This window comes from Myotis davidii, unplaced genomic scaffold, assembly GCF_000327345.1.
Source record: "Myotis davidii unplaced genomic scaffold, ASM32734v1 scaffold323, whole genome shotgun sequence".
NCBI lineage: Eukaryota > Metazoa > Chordata > Mammalia > Chiroptera > Vespertilionidae > Myotis > Myotis davidii.
In genome coordinates, this window is record NW_006295491.1 from 97,396 (window position 1) to 119,399 (window position 22,004).

At 33.5% G+C, this 22,004-nt stretch overlaps 1 protein-coding gene and 1 long non-coding RNA gene across 3 annotated transcripts in view; one reads left to right on the top strand and one right to left on the bottom strand.

Moving 5' to 3' along the window:
• LOC107184142 overlaps positions 1-209 on the top strand; it is a 9,331-nt gene extending 9,122 nt beyond the window's left edge. The window contains exon 3 of the long non-coding RNA XR_001514961.1: positions 195-209. This is a non-coding gene — a long non-coding RNA (uncharacterized LOC107184142). The remainder of the gene's footprint in view (positions 1-194) is intronic.
• Positions 210-5,509: 5,300 nt separating this feature from the next.
• The window catches only part of RBM46 (RNA binding motif protein 46), a 35,193-nt gene continuing 18,698 nt past the window's right edge, over positions 5,510-22,004 (bottom strand). The window contains exons 5-6 of one of the 2 annotated variants that reach the window (XM_006770098.2): positions 12,228-12,287; positions 6,553-6,742 (exon numbers count right to left, since the gene is read on the bottom strand). In XM_006770098.2, coding sequence (XP_006770161.1) covers positions 12,232-12,287 — 56 coding nt within the window. In that variant the 3' untranslated portion in view covers positions 6,553-6,742; positions 12,228-12,231. Of the gene's footprint in view, positions 5,729-6,552; positions 6,743-12,227; positions 12,288-22,004 lie in introns of those variants that run through there. The other variant, XM_006770097.2, reaches the window with a different exon arrangement.

Genomic DNA, 22,004 nt, shown 5'->3' on the forward strand with positions numbered 1-22,004 from the left:
TCAGGTGGTGGCTCAGATTGTGCTGCCGCCGCCCGCCCCCTCCCCCCGCCCCAGGCCACACACGGCAGGCCCAGATCCTGCGCTGGGGTGGGCGGCGGCTCAGGATCATGCTGCCACCACCCCCACCCCAACCCAGCCCACAGCAGGCCCGGATCCTGGGCTGGGGCAGCCCTTGGCTGGGTATCGCACTGCAGCCAGCCCCTGGCAGGACAGCGCAGCGGGATCTGCCTGCAGTATGCAAATTTAATGGCCATCTTTGTTGGGTTAATTTGCAGACTCTTCTGATTGGCTGATGAGCGTAGCAAAGGTACCGTCAATTAGCATCTTTGTCTTTTATTAGTGGAGATTACCACTCTTAGCCTCACTTTTTTGCCTTAGATCTACAATTAAATAGATGAAACACTCACCATCATTGCTTTTGCTAAAGTTTCCTTGGTCATATAATGGGTAAAAACTCATCATGCAGAAAATGCCTCAAGAAGCTTCAGGAGGACATTCCCTGAGTTGTTACAAAGTGGTTTTTGATTTTCCTTGAAAATGCCAAATGCTTGAGGATATTTCAGAGTATTGTGTAACTGTTTTCTGCTATTTAGTGTTTGGCTTTTTAAGAAAATTTTCATCAGCTGAGATATTTTTTCTTTTTATAGTGGCTTTGCAAAGAAGCAGATTGCTTGTATCTATTCACTTCATAGATAGGGTTGGCACTTTTGAGTGGTTCATAAGATTCCAAGTTTAAGAATGCCCTCTGATCTCAGTGTAGTCAAGCACGATTTCTCTTAATGGATTGTTTTTGTCAGTGCTCAGGGTCAGATGCCTTTTCATTTTGTGGTTCTCATTTACCTCACAGGATCCTGAAATTCCCCTTTTCCTATTTTTTTCTCTACCACACAGAATCCTTTTGACCCTCCTATCCCAGAAGAGACTTGCCTGTATATACCAAGTATTCCCCCTCCCCACTATTTCACAGTTGAGAGGGACCATTAGCTCACCCTTAAGCCTCCTACTCCTATTTTTTCTCTATGCAGTTTTCCAGACGCCTCAACTTCACCAAGATATGCATCAAGAGCTCAAAAAATAGCTCTTCTGGAAGAAATTGCAGGCATCATGCTTTCTGATTTCAAAATGTATTACAAAGTTAGAGTAATAAAAAATATGGAATTGTCATAAAAACAGATCAATGAAAACAGAATAAAGAGCCCCGAAGTAAATCCATGAATATATGGTGAATTAATTTACAACAAAGGAGCTAAGAATAAGCAATGGGGAAAGGGCAGTTTCTTCATAAATGGTTTTGAGAAAACCAGACAGCCACATGCAAAAAAATGAAACTGAAACAGTAACCTAATACAAGAAACTATTATCAGCAACAAGACAAGGATGCCCACTCTTACACTCTTATTAAACACTAGAGGCCTGATGCATGAAGATTCATGCAAGAATGAACCTTCCTTCCCTTGGCTGCCAGCACTGCCTTCGCTCAGGCTGGAGCTGCCTTTCCACCTTCCCATGCTGCCCAGAGGTCCGGAGCAGCTGGGGTGGTGTGGAAGCCTGAGTTGTCGCCATGGCAACAACACAAGCGTCTCACCCCCGGCTGCTTGGTGCCTGCGAATGCAAATTAACCTGCCATCTTTGTTGGGTTAATTTGCATACTCACTCCTGATTGGCTGGTGGGTGTCACAAAGGTATGGTCAATTTGCATTTTCTCTTTTATTAGTGTAGATAGTACCGAAAGTCCTAGCCAGAGAAATAAGAAAAATAAAAGTCATTCAAATTGGGGAAAAAAAAAGACTGTTTCTATTTGCATATGACACGGTATTTTATATCTTCACTAATAAAAGAAATATGCAAATTGACTATCACTTCACGATGCCCACCAGCCAATCAGGAGTGGGTATGCAAATTAATATCGCCTTCATGGAGACTGACCGCAGGGAGGAGGCAGCTCGGGAACAGGGAAGCACGGCCCACAGGCAGTCCCAGGATGGCTTGCTTGGCAGTCGGCTGCAGTGTGGAGCAGGCAGGCCCTGCAGAGAGCAGAGAACCACGGGGAGTGGGCCTAAGCCATCAGTAGGACATCACCAGATTGGAAAGGGTGCAGGTCAGGATGAGGGACATACACACCCCCCACCCCTGTGCATGAATTTTGTGCACTGGGCCTCTAGTATGTATATATTAGAGGCCCAGTGCACAAAATTCATGCACTGGTGGGGGGCGTGGCCTGCGGGGATGGCCTGCTGTGCGAGTGCCGCTCATCCTGGTCAGCAGAGCAGCGCTCCCACTGTGTGAGCACACTGACCACCAGGGGGCAGTTCCTGAATTGAGTATCTGTCCCATGGTGGTCAGTGCATGTCACAGCGACTGATAGAGCAGTAGTTTTGGTCATTCCGCCATTCGGTCGCTGGGCTTTTATTATATAGAATAGGATAATTCTAAAGACTCCACCCAGAACTGTCAAAATAAATGAATTCAGAAAAGCTGCAAGATATAAAATCAATATACAAAAATCATTGCATTTAAATACACTAAAAATGAACTATTAGAAAGAATAATTAATAACACCAGTTACAATTGCATCAAAAAGAGTAAAATACTGAGGAATAAATTTAAACAAGAAAGTGGAAGACATATACACTGAAAACTATACAAAGACATTTACTAAAGAATCTAAAGAAGACACAAATAAATGAAAAGATATTCTTTGTCATGGAAGAATTAATATTGTTAAAATGTCCATACTCCCCCAAAGCCATACACAGATTCAATGCAATCCCTAACCAAAACAGTATGGTATTGGCATACAAACAGACCCATAGATCAATGGAACAGAATAGAGAGCCCAGAAATACACCCATACATGTATGGTCTATTAATTTACAACAAAGAAGCCAAAATTATACAATGAGTAAACGATAATGTCTCTAATGAATGGGTTTGAAAAACTGGACAGCCACATGAATAACAGTGACATTGGATCACACAACATACACAAAAATCAACTAAAATAAAGATTGGAATGTAAGAACTGAAACCATAAAGCTCTTAAAGAAAACCATTAAGCTTTTGGACTTCAATCTTGGCAGTATTTTGGATAGAAAGCCAGATGCAATGGCAGCAAAAGCACAAATACACAAGTGGGACTATTTCAAACTATAAAGTTCTGTACAGCAAAGAAAACAATCAACAAAATAAAAAGACAACCTATGGAAAAGGAGAAAATTTTTGCAAATCATGTATCTTGATAAGGAGTTAATACCCCAAATACATACTCATATATTTTTATATAAACTTACACAACTCAATAGAAAAAAAACAAAAATGATTTTTTAAATGAGCACAGAATCTGAATAAATTTTTTACAAAGATATACAAATGACCAACAGATACCTGAAAAGTTGCTTAACATCACTATTGATCAGAGAAATGCAAATCAAAACCATAAGATATCATATCACACTTTTTACAATGGCTATCATGAAAAAGACAACAACTAACAAGTGTTGGTGAGGATGTAGAGAAAAGGAAACAATATACACTATTGGTAAAGATGTAAATTGGTGCACCCACTACAAAAACAGTATGGAGATTACCAAAAAATTAAAAACTACCATATTATCCAGAAATTCCACTTCTGTGTATTTATATGAAGGAAATGAAAACATTAACTTGAAAAGATATACGTACCCCCATTTCATTGCAGCAATATTTACAACAGCTAATACATGGAAGCAACCTAAGTGTCTACCAATGGATGAATGAATAAAGAAAATGTTATTTATAATATATACACATATTATAACATATAACTTATATAAAACATATATAATTTATGTTATAATATAAAGTGTTTATTACCATTAAAGATGTAAAAGTATGTCCAAGTTCAAAGAGCTGTTACTTGGCATAAGTGGTGATCAAATCTGATATTAAAGTTTCCTATCACATTACCAAGGATCTCTAAATACACAGTGTGGTTGGTATGCTCTCTCAATTGTTTATTTTTCAAGGTGAAAGAGCAATGTGGGAACTTGTAATTATTATGATTTGGGCCATTCCAAACATTCCTATGAAAAATTAGTCTTTTTCTTTCGATTTGGAATCTGAGTCACCTCTGTATCCTAAGGATATTACCACAGTAACTGATATTCATTGTATGTTTGTTGAAGGGTGATATGAACCTGAGTCATGATAACTGTAAAATTCATGCAATTCACACAGGAAAAAATTAATGTTGATTAAGTATAGCATATATGCTTATTTAAATTAGAAAACCTAAGGTAGTAATCTGGAAAGTACAGTATTGCATTTGGTTACATGAAATGGGCCTTCTTTAGAGGATAAAAAAAAAATGAGACTAATTATTCTCCATAAAACTTCTGCTAGAAACTATTAAATTTCTCCTAAGGAGAAATATTTGTAACCATTTAACATTCTATGTATGCAAACCCTGTGTCATACAGCTACACAATGAGCTGATCAACAAAGTTAATGTCAGTATCAAAGAGTGTATTTTTGTCTCTATTGATGATGCAGACCATCATTAGAAATTCATTATAAATGTACACTACTAAAATATTAAACAATCAAATGACCTGATTAATTATTTATAAGTAAAAGGGGGAAACTTCACTGGGTTCATCAACAAAATATTTCCATTGGCCTTTGAAAAGGAATTTTATCACTGTATTTCATAAGACCAACAATTTTCTGCAATATCCTGTTTTGGTTCCAGGAAGACACAGAGCCTATGACTGTATACCCAGTAAAAACTCTTCTCGAGAAAAAGTCAAGTTGATTGTGAGAGCTAATTTTTTGGACATACTAATGAAAAAATAAAACACATGCATATTCAAACATCACATATTTAATGTCAAAGAATTTGAATTCAAGTACAAAAATTAAACAACACATGATTTCAACATTAAATAACCATAACACTTATTACTCAAACAACTATACAGTGAATATCAAAAACACAAGTGAAGTATAACTATAAAAACCTTAACTATATTAACATCAAAATTATAATTTATTTCTATAACAAATTAACTAAAACATTAATAGTTCAAGGACCACAATGGTAAATTGCTTTTTTCTTTAGTACTGAGTAAAATTTGTATCTCTTTATCCCCTTCATTTCTTTCTACATAATAGTTAGATGCTTCTGGTTATATAACTGTTCTCATCTCTAAGACATATAGTGATCCTTGGTAATAAAATCCAGTGTAACCATTGTCTGCAAGTGCTTTAATATTGCAAAATGCTATGTAGCAAAGTTATTATGCAAAAATCTAGCATAAACTAATGGGTTCTATTGCTTACTCATGAATTAGAAGTATTTAAAGTGGCAAAAGTTTACACTTTTATAAGTTCTACACAACAGTGGATTATTCTGAATTATGGCTCATGTTTGTTGAAATATATATCTATCATTTTAAAACCAAAAGTGCAAACCCAATTCTAAAATAAAACAGTATTTTAATTAGCATGCTTTACAAAGAAACTTTCATACTCATGTTTACAGTATTTCTTCAGAAGAATGAGGCCTGATTGGAGATATACAGTCGCTGTCCAACATGGCTGCCATTAGCAAGTGATATTGTTGGTGATAAAGGATAGCTTGGATAAGAATAAGGCCTTGAAGTATAAGGAAGCACGCTGGGAGTCCCAGAAGAGAGAGTAGCACTAACAGGGGAAAGACTATTTATTGAGCTGCGACGGAAATTGTAGTCTGTAAATAAATACATGAACAATTATGCTGCACATCTTTATGGATACAAATTTAATTCAAAGAGACAAAGGATTAAAACTATAATCACCATTTAACATAATGTTCTAACATTCAAAATCCTGGCAATACTATATTTCTGGTAAAGACTGTGTCAGTATTCACTGCATGGCAAATCCTGTTTTATCAGTCAGTATTGTGTGTCTTTCACTGACAGTGCTTCAGAGATCTTACTAAAATACATTCTTGGATATCTATTTCTTGGATATCTATTAATTGTTTTGTGTCTTTTTTATCACAAAAAAGCTCTGATTTCTTAAGATAAAAATAGCAAATTCATATTTGCTTCTCTTTTGGAAACTGTACTAGGTATCAAACCAGCAAAAACATTCACCCCTGGACTATAAAACTAACTGTCCAATATTTCATTATTTAAATACTAATATAAACATTTATATAACTCAACACATCAATTTAATATTAGCATCCTATGGTATTAGGTACCATAAAACAGTAAAAGGAATCATCTTTATAAAATAAACTTCAAAAAACCATTATCAACTTATAGTTTAGAAAAATCCAAAAATTTAACCGAATTTTTTAAAAAACAATTACATTTGAAATATTACTGCTTCACAATAAACATTCATCTTATGCAGCAATAATTTCCTGCTTCATTAATTGTAATGTTTATAGATGTGTATGAATATTAAAGACCAAATTTATAAATCCCATATTTTCCAAAAACTCAACTATGTTCTTTAGTACAGAATAAGCCATAGGTGTGACAATACTATAAAATGATTATTTATAGAAGTTATGGTGTTTTTAAGAATGAATGAAAAGGAATTAGGTCACTTAATATACAGATAAAAGTTTGTTTCTCTATTTCCTGGAACTATATATGAGGCCTAAAACAAATGAGCATTAACTTAATGTTGTCATGGGACTTAATATTTAGCCAACAGGAATGAGATCAACTGCAGAAGAATAAGCTCAAGCAACATCAGAAAGGACCTAGTTAAGAAAAAAAATGGAAAAATAAAAATCAATTAAACATTTGTTTGATTTCCAGCATTATAATACACTAATTAGAATAATTTTATAACCTTTCTATTTTTATTAATGGTACAAGATTAATAAAAGCAGTTTGTTCTAAGACATAAAGACATTAAAAGCATCCAGTTCAAAATATTCTTAGTATCTAAAATTAGATAAGGAATTACTTTGATACCAAAGTAGGGTAACTGTAGGTACACAGAATTCTTCTCTTAAAGGATCCACTTTGCCTGAAGGGTCATGGTATTAAGTATAAACAGAAAGTTAGTGCTCCTATAATTCAAATAAATTGCTTTAGAAAAAGTTCTGGTTCTCTCCTCTTAAAGATAATTACGCCAATACAGTCAAATTCTTTTAAGCTATGTGGCTATTACACAACTAAAAGTTCTTTCAATTTCAATAGACAAGACTAAAGAAGAGCAGGTCTTTAGTAGGAAGGGAAATGTTTCACAGAGAAATCACTTTCACTTTGGGTTTATATCCATTCAAGAGCTAATGCAGCCTATTATTCATGAAATGTGGACAGAAGAGATATCTTCAGAGGAAGATTTCACAAACATAGACAGAAAACTGGCTAATGGCATAGTGCTTAGGTCTGAAATGTGCATTTCTGATAGCACCATACTGTAAGCTTTTAATTTTAAAAATATTCTACTCAACTGTTGTAGTCTCACATTTTTAAGGAGACTAAATCAAAATACAAAGTTAGAAATTAACACTGATGACTTTATTCATACAGGATAAATTAAGAGAGGAAAATCTTCCCCAAATACTACAAAGATAAAACAAAAAGCTTTGGATGTTTATAAGATTTATAAGTATTTCATAGAGTTGTGTAACCCACACCAATATAGAGAATACTTTCATCACTCTAAACAGAAACCCAGTACCTATTAGCAGTCACTCCCCATTCCTTCTCCCCCAACCCCAGCAACCACTAATTTTTCTGTTTCTATAGATTTTCCTATTCTGGATTTTTCATATAAATTGAACCACACAATTTATGTCATCCTTTTTAACTGGCTTCTTAGTATAAAATGTTTTCAAGGTTCATCCATGTTGTGTTATGTACCAGAACTTCTTTCCTTTTTATATGCATTGTATGTATACTATACAACATCTTATTTATCCATTAACTAGTCAATGGTCATTGTTTCTACCGTTTGGTTACTATAAATAATGCTGCTAAGAAATAATTTGTACAAAATTTTGCATGGACATATGTTTTCAATTCTCTTGAGTGAATACCTAGGAATGGAATTGCTGATACATATGTTAACACTATATTTAACTTTTTGAGGTAACATCAAACACAGCTTATACCATTTTACACTCCCAACACCAGTCTATAAGAGTAAAGCACCTGATATTTTGCTCTATGCAATACATTTCCCATACCTCATATTTTAACATTTATTTCCATTTTGATGAGACATTAAAATTATTTTAATGTTATTTCAACATTTTAGTATTTCAATTGCTAATATTCAAATAACCATGATTGAAATAATTCAATAGTTTTTCTTCACTGGGCCACTGAATTTCATCTGAAAAACAAAGTGTTTTTTAAATAACACTGTACATACCCAGAAGGTGAAGTACAGCTGGATTCAAACACTGAGTTAAAAAAAATTCATCTATATTATAAAATATAAGTAACATTTATCATTTATTACTTTGTACTTTCCATCCTAGTACACAAAATCAAAAGCTGAGTGTAAAGTAGAAGGGAGATATTTTAGAATTGCTAGTTATTAAGCAAGTTAAACCTATGAAATATTTAAAAAGCATTAACTAGAAATTTTTAAGTGATACTTTTGGCTGAAATACATTAGTATGATCAAATTCGCTGATTTTTTAAATCTCATTTACTTTCCCTATTACAATTATATTTTGACAAAATTTAAAAAGATAATTTTTATCCTCTACTTAATTTTTCCTATCAGACAACTGACAGCAAAGGACAAGAAGTAGGTAAGAAATGGTCCATATTTTTTGTTTGTTTTTCTTCTCAGAGTAAGCCCAGAGTAGTTTAGGTCAGTCTGTTTTCAGATGATTTAGAGGAGGCTTTGAGTATGCTAATCTTAGTAATGGATGGCTGGGTAAGAAAGGAAGTTATTGTCTCTGGTTCCTTATAACGTTCTGGTTGGTTAATTCTCTATTTTTACTAGAGTAATGATATTTTTCAGATTCAAATTCAGAAAAAATTTCATCTGCTTTTGATTTTAACTAAATGGTTTTTTAAGTTTACAATAAACCATCCCATGTAAATTTGAAACAGTGATATCTATAGGTTTATTTTTAAGAAACTGATTTTAAATTATCTGAAGATTATAATTTAAGTCTTCAAAAACAAGGGTTTGAAATTCTAAAAAATGCAAACCAATCTATAGTGACAGCAAGCAGATCAGTGGTTGCCTGGGAAAGAGGAGGAATGAATTACAGTAGGGGTGATGGAAATGTGTTTTACTGATTGTGGTGTCATTTAACAGATGAATATATCTCAAAATTGACCAAAGTGTACTTTGTTGTTGTTTTTTACGATTTTTTTTATTGATTTTTAGAAAGAAAAGGGAGAGGGAGAGAGAGAAACATCTGTGTGAGAGCAAAACACTGATGGGCTGCCTCCTGCAGGCTCCCTACCAGGGATCAAGCCCACTCTCACTGGGAACTGAACTGGCCACCCTTCAGTGCATAGGACAACACCCAACCAACTGAGCAACACCAGCCAGGGAAAATGTGGATATTAAATATGTGCATTTTATTGTATTTCAATTATACCTCAATAAAGTTATAAACAAACCCAAGTGTTTCTCTTGAGTTAATTCCAGCATTTCCCAAACTACATTCCATACAGTTGAAGTACCTCAAAAGAAGAATCCCTTAGCAAAAAAAAATCTTGGAAAAATTTAGGAAAGATAAGTTTGACAGTTAAACAGATTGCTACCACAATTATTCAATATGCTAATATGCATTATGATTTCCCCAGGGGAGTACACAGTACAGTTTTTCCCAAATTTGTTTGGCCTTAGAAACAGTTATTTCACTGAAGAACTTTGTAAATCAGTTTGGCAAGAACTTTTAATAGGAATAATAGATAATACTTTAAAAGCAAAACAAAAATTCTTGAGATATATTAAACAGTGATTACAAACTCAAATACCTTCAGAGGCCAAGATGCAACAAACAAACAAAACTCAAAAAGAACCAAATGGAAAACAGTAGGCATCTAGCTATTTGTACTGAAATTAAGCCTAGTTGCTTTCCTTTCAAAAAGCTGGCGAGACCAAACAAATCACATCTAGAGCTTCTAGTTTGCTACTTTGTATTAAGTGATTAATTATGTCAAATTTCTTTTAATGCTAGTTTCTAAACCACTTGGAAAGACAGTAATAGAACGGCAGAGAAAAAATTATGATCTGAAATGCAATAATCTAGGCTTCCGTAATAGCTCAAAAACTGTAGCTCACTAGAAATAATATCTGGGCAAAAGTGAAAAGAAGATAAAACCCTTAAAAAAAGATAACTCTTTTCAAATTTCATTTCTATAAGTAAAATTAGTCCTCATAATTCAAAATTTCAAATATAAAAACCTATAAGAAAAGGTAAAGGGTGTCTCAAAATTCACGCAAGTAATTTTGATAGAAAACACAGTTTTATAATTAAAAATTGTAAATTTTTTATTGATTCATAAGGTATACAGTATAGAGTTATATATGGAATAGCGTATCGGGTAAATGGCCTCCATGGCTTTGCTGGCACATATGCACTCTTTTGTTGAAATTTTCCATGACCGTTTTTGCATAAATGTGGCTGAATTTCGTAGATACAGTGCTCAATTTCCTCCTTCAAGGTGTGGGTGGTCATGGACTTGTTGGCATAAACCTCAGACTTCAAAAAACCACAAAGAAAAAAGTCCAACAGCGTTAAATCACATGACTGGGCAGCCAATTCTGATCACCAAAACGGGAAATTACACGACCAAGAAATAACTCATGCAGTAATTGAATTGTTTCTCGGGCTGTATGGCATGTGGCACCGTCTTGTTGAAACCACATGTCATCCATATCTTGCAATTTAGGCACAAAAAACTGGATTATCATGTCGCGATAGCAAACATCATTAACTGTTATTGCCTGAGCAGCCGCATTTCAGTCATGGAAAATTTCAAAAAAAAGAGTGCGTATGTGCCAGCAAAGCCGTGAAGGCCATTTACCTGATATGCTATTCCATACATAACCCTATACTGTATACTTTATGAATCAATAAAAAATTTTTAATTTTTAATTATTAATCTGTGTTTTCTATCAAAATTACTTCTTGCGTGAATTTTGGGACACCCTTTAGTTCTGGAAACACTATATATTGGAATTTTTATGCTAATATCTATAAAAACAGTTATGCCTAAAGCGTAACAAATATGTTTCTTTGAATCTGCAGCATGATATTAATAAAAGCTATTATATGCTGAGCACTTACTATGTGCTAAAAATAACTATACATTATCAACACTTTTTAATCCTGACAAGGTAAGTACTATTATTTTACTCTTTAACAGGATTAAGTGAGGCACAGAAGGGTAAAGTAACCTATTCAAGAACACAGAACTAGTTAGTGTATGGTTTGCTACCCACACAACCACAACAGTTTTTGTTGTTGTTAATCCTCCCCCAAGGAAATTTTCCCATTGATTTTTAGAAAGAATGGAAGGGAAGGAAAGAGACAAGAGAGAAAAACATCAGTGTGAGAGAGGCACATCGAATGGTTGCTCCCGTATGGGCCCCAACCAGGGCTGGGAATCAAGCCTGCAACCAAGGTATGTGCACTTGCTCAGAATCAAACCCAGGACCCTTCAGTCCAAAGGATGATGGTCTATCCACTGAGCCAAACCAGCTAGCTTCACAACATTCTTTTTGCCTCTACATGTAAAAAGGAGTTTAGATAGTAATAATCTTTACTCAAACTATAAACTACCTGTAATTTCCTATTAAAGCTTATCCTTCCCAGTTCCATGTTGAAAAAACTATACAGTGAACCCTTATAAATATAACTTTTATTCTAAATCCTATCAACAATAATTTTAGATTACTAAATTTGAAAATAATTAAAGTTCTATTTTTGGGTAAGTTTGAGAAATGCTAGATAATCTATATACATAACATACCCATTTCCAACTACATCGACTTTAACATACAATTTACCATCTTGGTGATTTAAAATGTACACTAGGCATGTTAAAAGTTTTGAGAAGACCTGAAATACGGAAACCAGTTTAACTTTTTAAAACTTTGCTTAATGGGTTTATAATTAATAAAACTATAATAATAAAAATATTTCACATGGTTTTATTGGAGAATTTTATTTCTCCTTATAAGAATAACTTAAAATTGGCTTTCTGAAAACTAAATATATCATTTAATATTCCTAAGAGACTTTCTCTTACCTGTTTATTTTCTCCAAATTCTTCTATATAGATCCAGGCTGAAGAGATTGTGTTCCCTGTCTGTAAGCAGTGAAGACAGAAGAGAATTGAGTCTTTAGATTGATGTTATCCCTATCTTGGGAGTGCATGGAATCCTTGACAATTTTAGTTAAAACTTTTTATCAGTAAATAGGAAAATAAATTTAGAGAAAAGGCAACAAGTGACAAATAGTTATCATTTCTGAAGTTCTGTGAAGATGGAAAGACAACAGTATAGTGCTATTTGAATGAAAATTATGAGTTAATACATTACCAGAAAAAAACCATATCTTTCTTTATAAATCAAGTCCTTCTTAGTTTGTTTTTCTAAGGACTACCATACTAATAAAATAAAGGATTTTAAAAACAAATGAAATTACCTAGTTTCTATAAGCAGATAGCCAAATAATCTAAATGAATTTGATAAATATCAGTACCTTTTCCTTCGGCCTTAAAAAGAGATGGATGGCCGAAACCGGTTTGGCTCAGTGGATAGAGCGTCAGCCTGCGGACTGAAAGGTCTCAGGTTCGATTCCGGTCAAGGGCATGTACCTGGGTTGCGTGCACATCCCCAGTAGGAGATGTGCAGGAGGTGGCTGATCAATGTTTCTCTCTCATCGATGTTTCTAACTATCTCTCTCCCTTCCTTTCTGTAAAAAATCAATAAAATATATATTTTTTTTAAAAAAAAAGGAGATGGATGGATGGCCAAAGTAACACTAAACTTAAAAAACACTTTTCTTTTTAACAGCTAAACTTTATTTACTTGAAGCCTAATTTAACAATATATAGTACAACTCTGGACAGTCATCCATTTTAGGCATTCATCTCTTTATGTGCCTTAAAGCTTTCTAGTAGAAATGTATATCCAAGTCTATACTGAGAAACTGTGCCTAAAAGTATAAATAAATGAAAAATATTTGATAATCCACAGAAAAAGTGTACTTTTTTTTAAACAGTCATCTTAAAATTATAACTCAGTAGAAAAAAGTCACAATATTCTTTTTTATTTTTACATGATCAAATAGGCAACTAACTAATCAATCCTCCCAGTGAGAACTTGAAAATGTAGACTATTATAAAAGCAAAAATATCTACCTGAAAGTATTGAGAATGACCTAGGCAGTAACGAATTATGGGATTGAGGTCCTAAACAAAGAAGAAAACTCAGAGAAGTATGCACATCTTTTGAAGGAGTACTTCCTCTAGAAGGACTGGTAAATTCTGAAGAAGGATCTTAGAGACAAGAAAAGATGACGGTAAAAAGATTTAACATATGTGTAATTGGAGTACCATTTAAAGGAGAATGAGACAAAAGTAATACCTGAAAACAGAATAACTTAGAACTTTCTAAAACATGTGAAAAACATTGATCTATAGATTTTAGAAGTAGTGAAAAGTCCCAATTAAGATAAAAACTAAGAAAGTACACATAAGTCCATCATAGTAACATTTCTGAAAATCACAGATAAAAAAAATATTAAAAGTAGCAGAGAAAAAAAAATAGTTTATGTTCAAAGGGATAATAAGTAAATATCAGTTGACTACTCAACAGAAATAAAGGAAGCCAGAAGAAAATTGGTGGAAGTATAACCTCGAAGGGCTAAAGGAAAGTAACTGCTTATCAAGTAAAAATACCATTTCAAAAAGCAGGTAAATTAAAGAAATATTCAGGCATATTATACTGAGGTTGTCATAAACATATCCAAAGGAAAATAAAAATTAATGTCTTTTGGCCAGAATAAAGAAATAATCATAGTGGAAGCTTGTAAGTGTAGGAGGAATAGAGAGCAAAGGAAATTATAAATATGTAAATAGTAAATGAGTATAAATGTGTATTAACTAAAAACTATTATCATTCTATATAGTATCTGATGGAGAAAAACATGTATCACCTGCCATGCTGACACATATGCCTTCCAGTGGCAATGCTTATCCAAGCGCAAACCTAAAATCCCAAAGCTACCTTGTTAACAAGATTATGTTCATAAGATCTTCGTAACTTATGATTCATTTAGGATTCAATCAGATGTCCTATGTTCACATTATATTAGAATGGTCTAGTTTACAAGTATGATGGGGACAAAACTGTTTCTGAAAAGGAAGTAAAACACGGGGGGTGGGAGGGGATCCCATCTCAGTGTATTTTAATTGTTAGAAAAATAACTTGCCAATAATGTCCCACATGATCACCATGTGTTATCAAATGTTTAACATAAGACAAAGGTCAGTTTTTTATTGGAATTATGTGAAGGTAGAGAGTATAGTCGTTAAGAGCACACCTCTTAGCTAACTGGGGTTCCTGGGCAAATTAATCTACTGAAGACTCAGTTTCTTTATTTGTTAAAAAAAAAGTATAGACATTAAAATAATATTCATCTCTGATATCATCAGGATAAAGTATTAGATAAAGGCATTTAGCACAATGCCTAACATATTAGTGCTCAAAGAATCTTAATTATTATAGTAGTGATAATATTTGTTAATTATTGGAAACTCCAATGTTTTGGCTTTGTTTTCTGAATACTATTCTTCAGTACTTATATGGCACATTTTAAAATAAAAAAGGCACTGTTGTGGGCCTTTTACACAATTTTAACTAAGTACATGTAATTACCCTATGAAATAGTTAATATTCCCATTTTACAGATGAAGAAACTGAAGTACAGGAAGGTTAAAGTAACTTTTCCAAGTAAGTAATAAAGCTGGGATGTGAATGCAGGAATTCTGAGTCTATGTGCTGTACTAAATTTAAAGTACTAAATCTCCTTTTGCTGAAATTATTTCTAAAATGCAATATTCTAGTTCCTGACCCTCTCATTTCAAATTAGGTCAGATCATCTAATTATACATTTTCATAACACCCTGTACACGTCAGTGTTTATCTGAACTGTAACTGAATAACAGTCTTCCTCAATAGAATGTATACTCTATGAAAGTAGCAACTGTGTCTGATTCACTACAGCGATCTCTGGACTGTATACAAAGCAATATTCAGTATTTGTTAATTAACTTATATAGAACATGGGGAAAAAGTAGATTTATCATTGTTCATATGGAAAATAATACAAAAGTTAGTAAATAATACAAGAATAAGCTCTGTATTTTATGTACTGGAAACCTACTTTTGTTACACGCTGCATTAACAAGGATTAATAATCAGCCAGCTGCCAGTTAATAACTAACAATGAGAACAGAAAGACTAAAGGAGTAAATAATAAACAAAAGAGTCATGAGAATAATGCCAAAAACAAACTTCCTTAAATAATATTTCAAAAAGCAATTTTTCAAAGGACTCCAGAATAGCAAGACTAATATAATATACTCCAAAAGGTGTAAGGAAGATAATTCTGAATTTTAAGAGTCTAATACAAAACCTTTTCTTCTCCCAGGCATTTATTTAACAACATAAACATATTTAAAATAAATCATAAAAAGTTAAATTTTTGTTTAGTAGTTTAAAAGCTTACATGGTCTGGGTTATATAAAAGCATAATCTACCTCCCTGAAACTTTCCTCAATTAGACTAAATTCCAAAAACCCTGGAGCTTCATATTAGTCTTTTTTCCATGTGCCAACTCTTCAAACAACTGAAGATAGCAATCATATTCCCCCTGTAAATATTAGTATGTACAGGTTAAACATCCCCAAATGTTCACTGTCCTACTTCATATTACAGTTTCCAAGTTCTCCATAGTTGTCAAGGTTTAATTAAACTCGGATACCCAAAACAAACATAATCTTAAACAACCTTGGCCAGGTAGCTCATCTGCTTGGAGCATCGTCCCTTACACCAAAAAAGGTTACACATTTAATTCCCAGTCAGGGCGCATACCTGATCCCCTGGTCAAAGCTCATATAGAGGCAACCGATCAATATTTCTCTCTCACATCAATGTCTGTGTCTGTCCCTCTCTCCCTTCTCTCTCTAAAAATAAAGTAAAAAAAAATAAAATTCCAGATATATACTCTAAGCAGAACAAAATTTAGTCTGAATACTACATAACTTTTTTTGCATTTCATTATTAAAATATGAGAATCTCTAGAGTAGAATGACTCAATCTGGCTTTGATATCCTAGATTCATTTCAATGCAAAAACTGAAAAATCTTGAGTCTGCTATTAAATAAATCATAAGAAATGAAGAAAAAATCATGGCTACCTCATCGTATTTGTAAATACCCCTCAGAAGCTAAGAGAATGCTTTCACAGGGTAATTCTACTCTTGTTTAGTATCTCCTTTTTCCCTCTAGTTCATAAGACAAAAGAAATAACTTTCCAATGCTCTGTCATTACTATTTCTATGTATGACATACCTATAGTTCATACCAAGGAATCCCTCAAGGGACTCTTGATCATTCAAGGAAACAATTTGTGATCTTTCAAGGAAACAAATGTAGAAACATAATATACACAGGTGAGACTCATTTAAATTAACATTTCCCTGCTTGAATTATTTAACTCTTGCTTTTGGCAAAAATTATAATTATATAGTTCATAATACAATTTTAAACCTTTTTCCCAAAGATTCATAATGACTCACTTGGAGCCTTATAATTCTGTGCCCAAAGTAATCCAATACTTTCATAAATCAACTACAGACTTGATCATCATTGGACCAAAAACTAATATAGCAGAGGCAAAAAAATAAAGCCAAACACATGTATGACACATATACTGCAAATTGATTTGTTTACCCCATAATATAACCAGCAAACAAGCAGACTAGTACAGACAGTCCTCGGGTTACATTGGACTCGACATCGTTTCGTGGTTATCGCCATCTCCCATTTATTTATAAAAAAAAATTTCCGTCATTCCGACGTATATGCTTTATGTTTTTTATTATTTATTTACCACAAGTAAAGGTCAGGAATTGTTATCTTTCTTTTAAATGTTTTTTGCTTTTTCACTTCATTACTGCTGTGTATGTGCTCCATGTGAGTGATGTAGGTGCTTATGTGGATGGGTTCCGACTTACGGCGAAAATCATGTTATGTCGGGCCATAGAAACGGATCTTCGACGTAACCCGAGGACCTACTGTATATTGCTGAAACAAGGGCAACAAGAAAAAAGTTAACGACCTTGCAGTCATAATTATAACAGAAAGTAGAATTATGAAGGTTTTAAAAAAGTGAAGTATCTCTAGTAATAATATCCTTAGAAAAACAGTAAAAGAAAATCAAAAGCTAAAGAAAAAGTGAAGGTCACCCTGGCTGGGTGGCTCAAACGATTGGGGAATTATCCTGTATATCAAAAAGTTGTGGGTTCAATTCCAGTCAGGGCAAATACCTAAGTTGCGGGTTTAATCCCAGCCAGGGCTATATGCCTCCCTATATGAGAGGCAACTGATTGATGTTTTTCACCCTCTCTTTCCCCCCTCTCTAAAGTTAGTAAAAATATATCCTCAAGAGAGAATTAAAAAAAAGAGAGAGAAGAAAAAGTGAAGGTCAACATAGATATCTATTAAAGAAGCTGGAGTTGTACATAACAGTTTACATTTTTTATTTATTCAAGAGTCAGAGTGTCAATAGAATTAATTTTTTTGTATAAAATCAAGCTATACTGTTTAAACACACAACAAAAGAGGGATTTCAGAGTAAATTCACCAAAATATCAGGCATTACAGATTGATGTTTCTAATGATTGCATTCCTATATACTTTTTAACCAAAGTCATAGGTACAATTATAGTATAAACTAGAGGCCCAGTGCACGGAATTCATGCACTGGTGGAGGGTGTGGCCTGCAGGTTAGCTGAGCAGCACTCCCACTACGGAATTGAGTGTCTGCCCACTGGTCGACCAGTTGTTCTGGTCATTCCACCATTTGGTCGCTGAGTTTTTATTATATAGGATCATTATCAGTGTTGAATACAGATTATATTTACTGAATCACAGCAATGCAAGAAGGTATATAGCTAGTCAAATAAATCATTTTCATAAAATATGTATTGTGCATATAAATGTCTACATACAGGCCATTTTTAATAGCTCAAATAACACTTGCCATGAGATAAATAATGGCACACAAGAACTAATATATGTTTAGCCGAATACTACAAATTTAAGGAACAAGAAAAACCAAGTAGTTATTAATATTCTGGTTATTTAAAGCTTCTAATTAGTTAAGGAAACTAAAGTTTACTTTTTTTGTTTGCAAGGGAAGTTCATCATTCTTGGAGGGATTGCACTACCAGGTCTTAAAGGATGTATTACTCCAGGATATATAATGTAACTGAAATTAGCTAATAAAGAGTAGATTCTATATTTAATCTTAACCGAAAGGCACAGAAGCAACTGACATGGAGTAATTTTAAAGTGGTTAAAAGTATAGACAATCACTTGAATAAATTTCATCGCAGTAAAACCTATTTTCCAAAACAACTTCTGTCTCCATTTACTAGTTCATTCACTAAATTATACTGCTGTAGTATAAGCAATCACTGTCTACTAAAGTAGGAAGCAGAGATAAAGGCGTAATAGGCTGAAGGCTACGTGCAGCTTCTCACAGAGACTTTACTGATTCTAAATCCCCCAAAATAAGCAAACCAAAGGAGAGAAAAATCAATACAACACTGAAATTCTAGTCATAGCCAGTCTAAAAAATATACTTAGGTGACACCATGTGGCAAAATTATGAATTGCTACTGATGTATAAGAATGGAACATACAAGGCAAATTTTATTGTGACATTAAATCAAAAGGGGAAATTTTACAAAGCATTATTTTCTAAAATATTAAATGACAAAATCAGATGTTATATTTATAAATTAATGAAGTAGTAGCAACTGTTAAAACTGTTGTATTAATAAGAATAAGTATTTTAGAAAAGTGTTTTAGAAAAGTATTAGCTAAAGATGTTGAAAAAATTATAAGATAAGAGAATCAAGCATGATTAAACAAATGCATAAAAGTAAATGAAATCACATGATCACTTTAGCCAGTTAATAACAGCTATGGAAAAATACTGGTCAGATGATATGTTTTAATATACATCATTTCCCTAGATTCCCTGTTATAAAAAGAAAATTAATTTCAAAACTTTTAAGTAATTAAGTTTTATAAAATCTTGGTTTTGATTACAATTAACAAATTCAGGTAAGAAAATAACCAAAAAGCAATTACATGTGCATACAAATAAAACAGGTGACTGACTGAACCTTTTATTTTTTAATCCAGTTGTTCTGCTGTAAAGTAGACAGATATAAGCTTTGCATTGTATAAAGTAAGGAATATTAAATTGAGAGTTAATTCATGCAGAAGTAGCTCTTAATTTTCAACTATTTGAACTTAAGTATGTATTTTAGAAGACAAAAAAAATTCAAGTATTATTTTTGGTCCTTCATAGATTTTTAACCATATTTTAAACAAAATCATGAATTGGGAGGATAAGAGAGTACTTAAGTTCACCAAATAAAACCCTCATATTTAAAGGCACTGAGGTCCACAAAGAGTAAATGATTCATTTGCCATTCCAAGGTCACAGCTTGTTGGTGGCTGAGACTGTAGGTTATTGTACTTCTACTTGATTACTCATTAATATCCTGTATAATAAAAGGCTAATAAGCAAATCGACTGAATGGCAGAATGACCAGTGTCTATGATGTGCAATGATCACCAGGGGGCAGATGCTCAAAGCAGGAGATGCCCCCTGGTGGTCAGTGAGCTCCCACAGGGGGAGCGCCACTCAGCCAGAAGCCACGCTTAGTGGCGGGAGCCTCTCCCGCCTCCACGGCAGCGCTAAGGATGTCCAACTGCTGTGGGGAGTGGGCCCAAGACATCACCCAAGGGCTCCCAGACTGCAAGAGTGTGCAGGCCAGGCTGAGGGCCCCCCCCAAAGCACACAAATTTCGTGCTCCAGGTTTCTAATATTAAATAAGCTGCTTCTCTCACAGTACTAATCTATAATAATAAAAGGGTAATATGCTAATTAGACAGACGTCATTCCAGACATCCTGCTGGATAAAGCCAGGGCCAGAGGGAAGCCCAGGGAAGGAAGGCCTATTCTTGCACAAATTTCGTGCATTGGGCCTCTAGTTCCATAATAACTATAGTATGTTAATACAAGTGTTAATAGGATAAAAATTGTAAGGAATACCACATGATGGCCTGTTGGAAAAAATATTTAAATTTCAAGAGGAATAAAAGTATATTTTCATAAATATTGGGCCCTCATGGAGGGTCAAAGACACATAGTTGAGTTAATGGAAATTTCATCTCACCACCTGATCATATGGAACCAAACTAAAGTATAAAATGTTGATGCTGATGCTACTTCTTATTTATCTAAGTGAATTTTAAAGCAGACTTAGCAAATTTTGTTCTTTAATATATCAGTCTGAAATACTATCATGATAGTCAAATCTGTAATTAAAACTGGAAAGAATAACTTTCTAAAACTATCATTTTTCTTCTAATAATTTGTAATTAATTTTTTCATTATAATACAGTACCATATATGGTACCTAGTTTAAGAGTCTCCTAAAATCATTTCTTAAATTTGAAAAAAAAAACAAACACTGAAAGTTTCTCTTTGTTTCAAAGCAATTTATTGGCAAATTTCTAAAATCAAAATTTGATTTTTTGTATTTCTGCCCATCAATCTGGAAATAATGACAGCTCATAAGAAAAAAGCACCTTATTTTGCACATTAAAACTTCTCAGAATACTACTCCTTCATCCTGCTGTCTTCTATTTTGCAACTTTCAAACAAGTTATAAGTGATAACAGAAATCAAAATCGAACTTAAGTATTAAAAAATAGAACAAATAGTGATTATCATACTTGGTAAATACTTTCCCACTCACTGTCCAGAAAAAAAGTGAAGATTCTAATAATGTATGTAATTACAAAGTCAAATATGAGAAGCAATATGCACGTCAGCCATAAAATGAATATTGAAAAAAGAAAATACAGGAAAATATTAAAAAGATGAATATTCACACATAAAATGGTCGACACTAACCAGAATAGATTAATCTAGAAAAAAAAGTACTTGCTCAGAGGAAAAGCAAGTAATATCAACATAGTTGTAATAAAAAAAATACAGTACTTGCAAAGTTTTAAAAAGCAGAACTGCTGAAATTTCAATTAACTAAACTCTACTTACTTTCAATTTCCAATTATTAAAATCTAACTAAAATTAACAAAACAAACATTATATAGAACTCTGCCATTAACCCACCACCATGCTGTTTTTCTAAATGTTCGCTTATGTGGTGTCCCTCTCTGACCATAAACTCTTCTTACCATTTACAACACAGATCAGGTGTGAGGTGTGCCCTTTCTTTGTACTCCCAAAATACCCTATGCTTGCCTTCTTCAGTAGACTGTGACTCCATAAGAGCAAAAACAATGTTTTATTTATCTTTAGCTACAGACTGCTTAGGAAGTACACTTAGCACAGGAAAGGCATTCAAAAAGATTTGTTCTTTAATTAAACTTCATCAGTCATAGCCAAAGCAATAGAATACTCAGATTAAATTAAATCAATGGCATAAACTGGTTTGTAACAAGAGGCTCTTCATCCCTGTCTTAAAACTTTAGGTGGTCATCCAAGTAAAAAAACAAAACAGCAACAACAACAAAAACCTACTTCATCAGTATTATAAACATAGAAACAAGAAAATAAATGCCTTGCCTGAATGAGTTGTTAATAAATATCTCTCAAGGTGAATTATCAATACACACTGAGGTGACCTCCCTCCTTCCAGTATTCTCCAAGACTTTCTTCTTCAAAATTATAACTCTCCAGAGCTT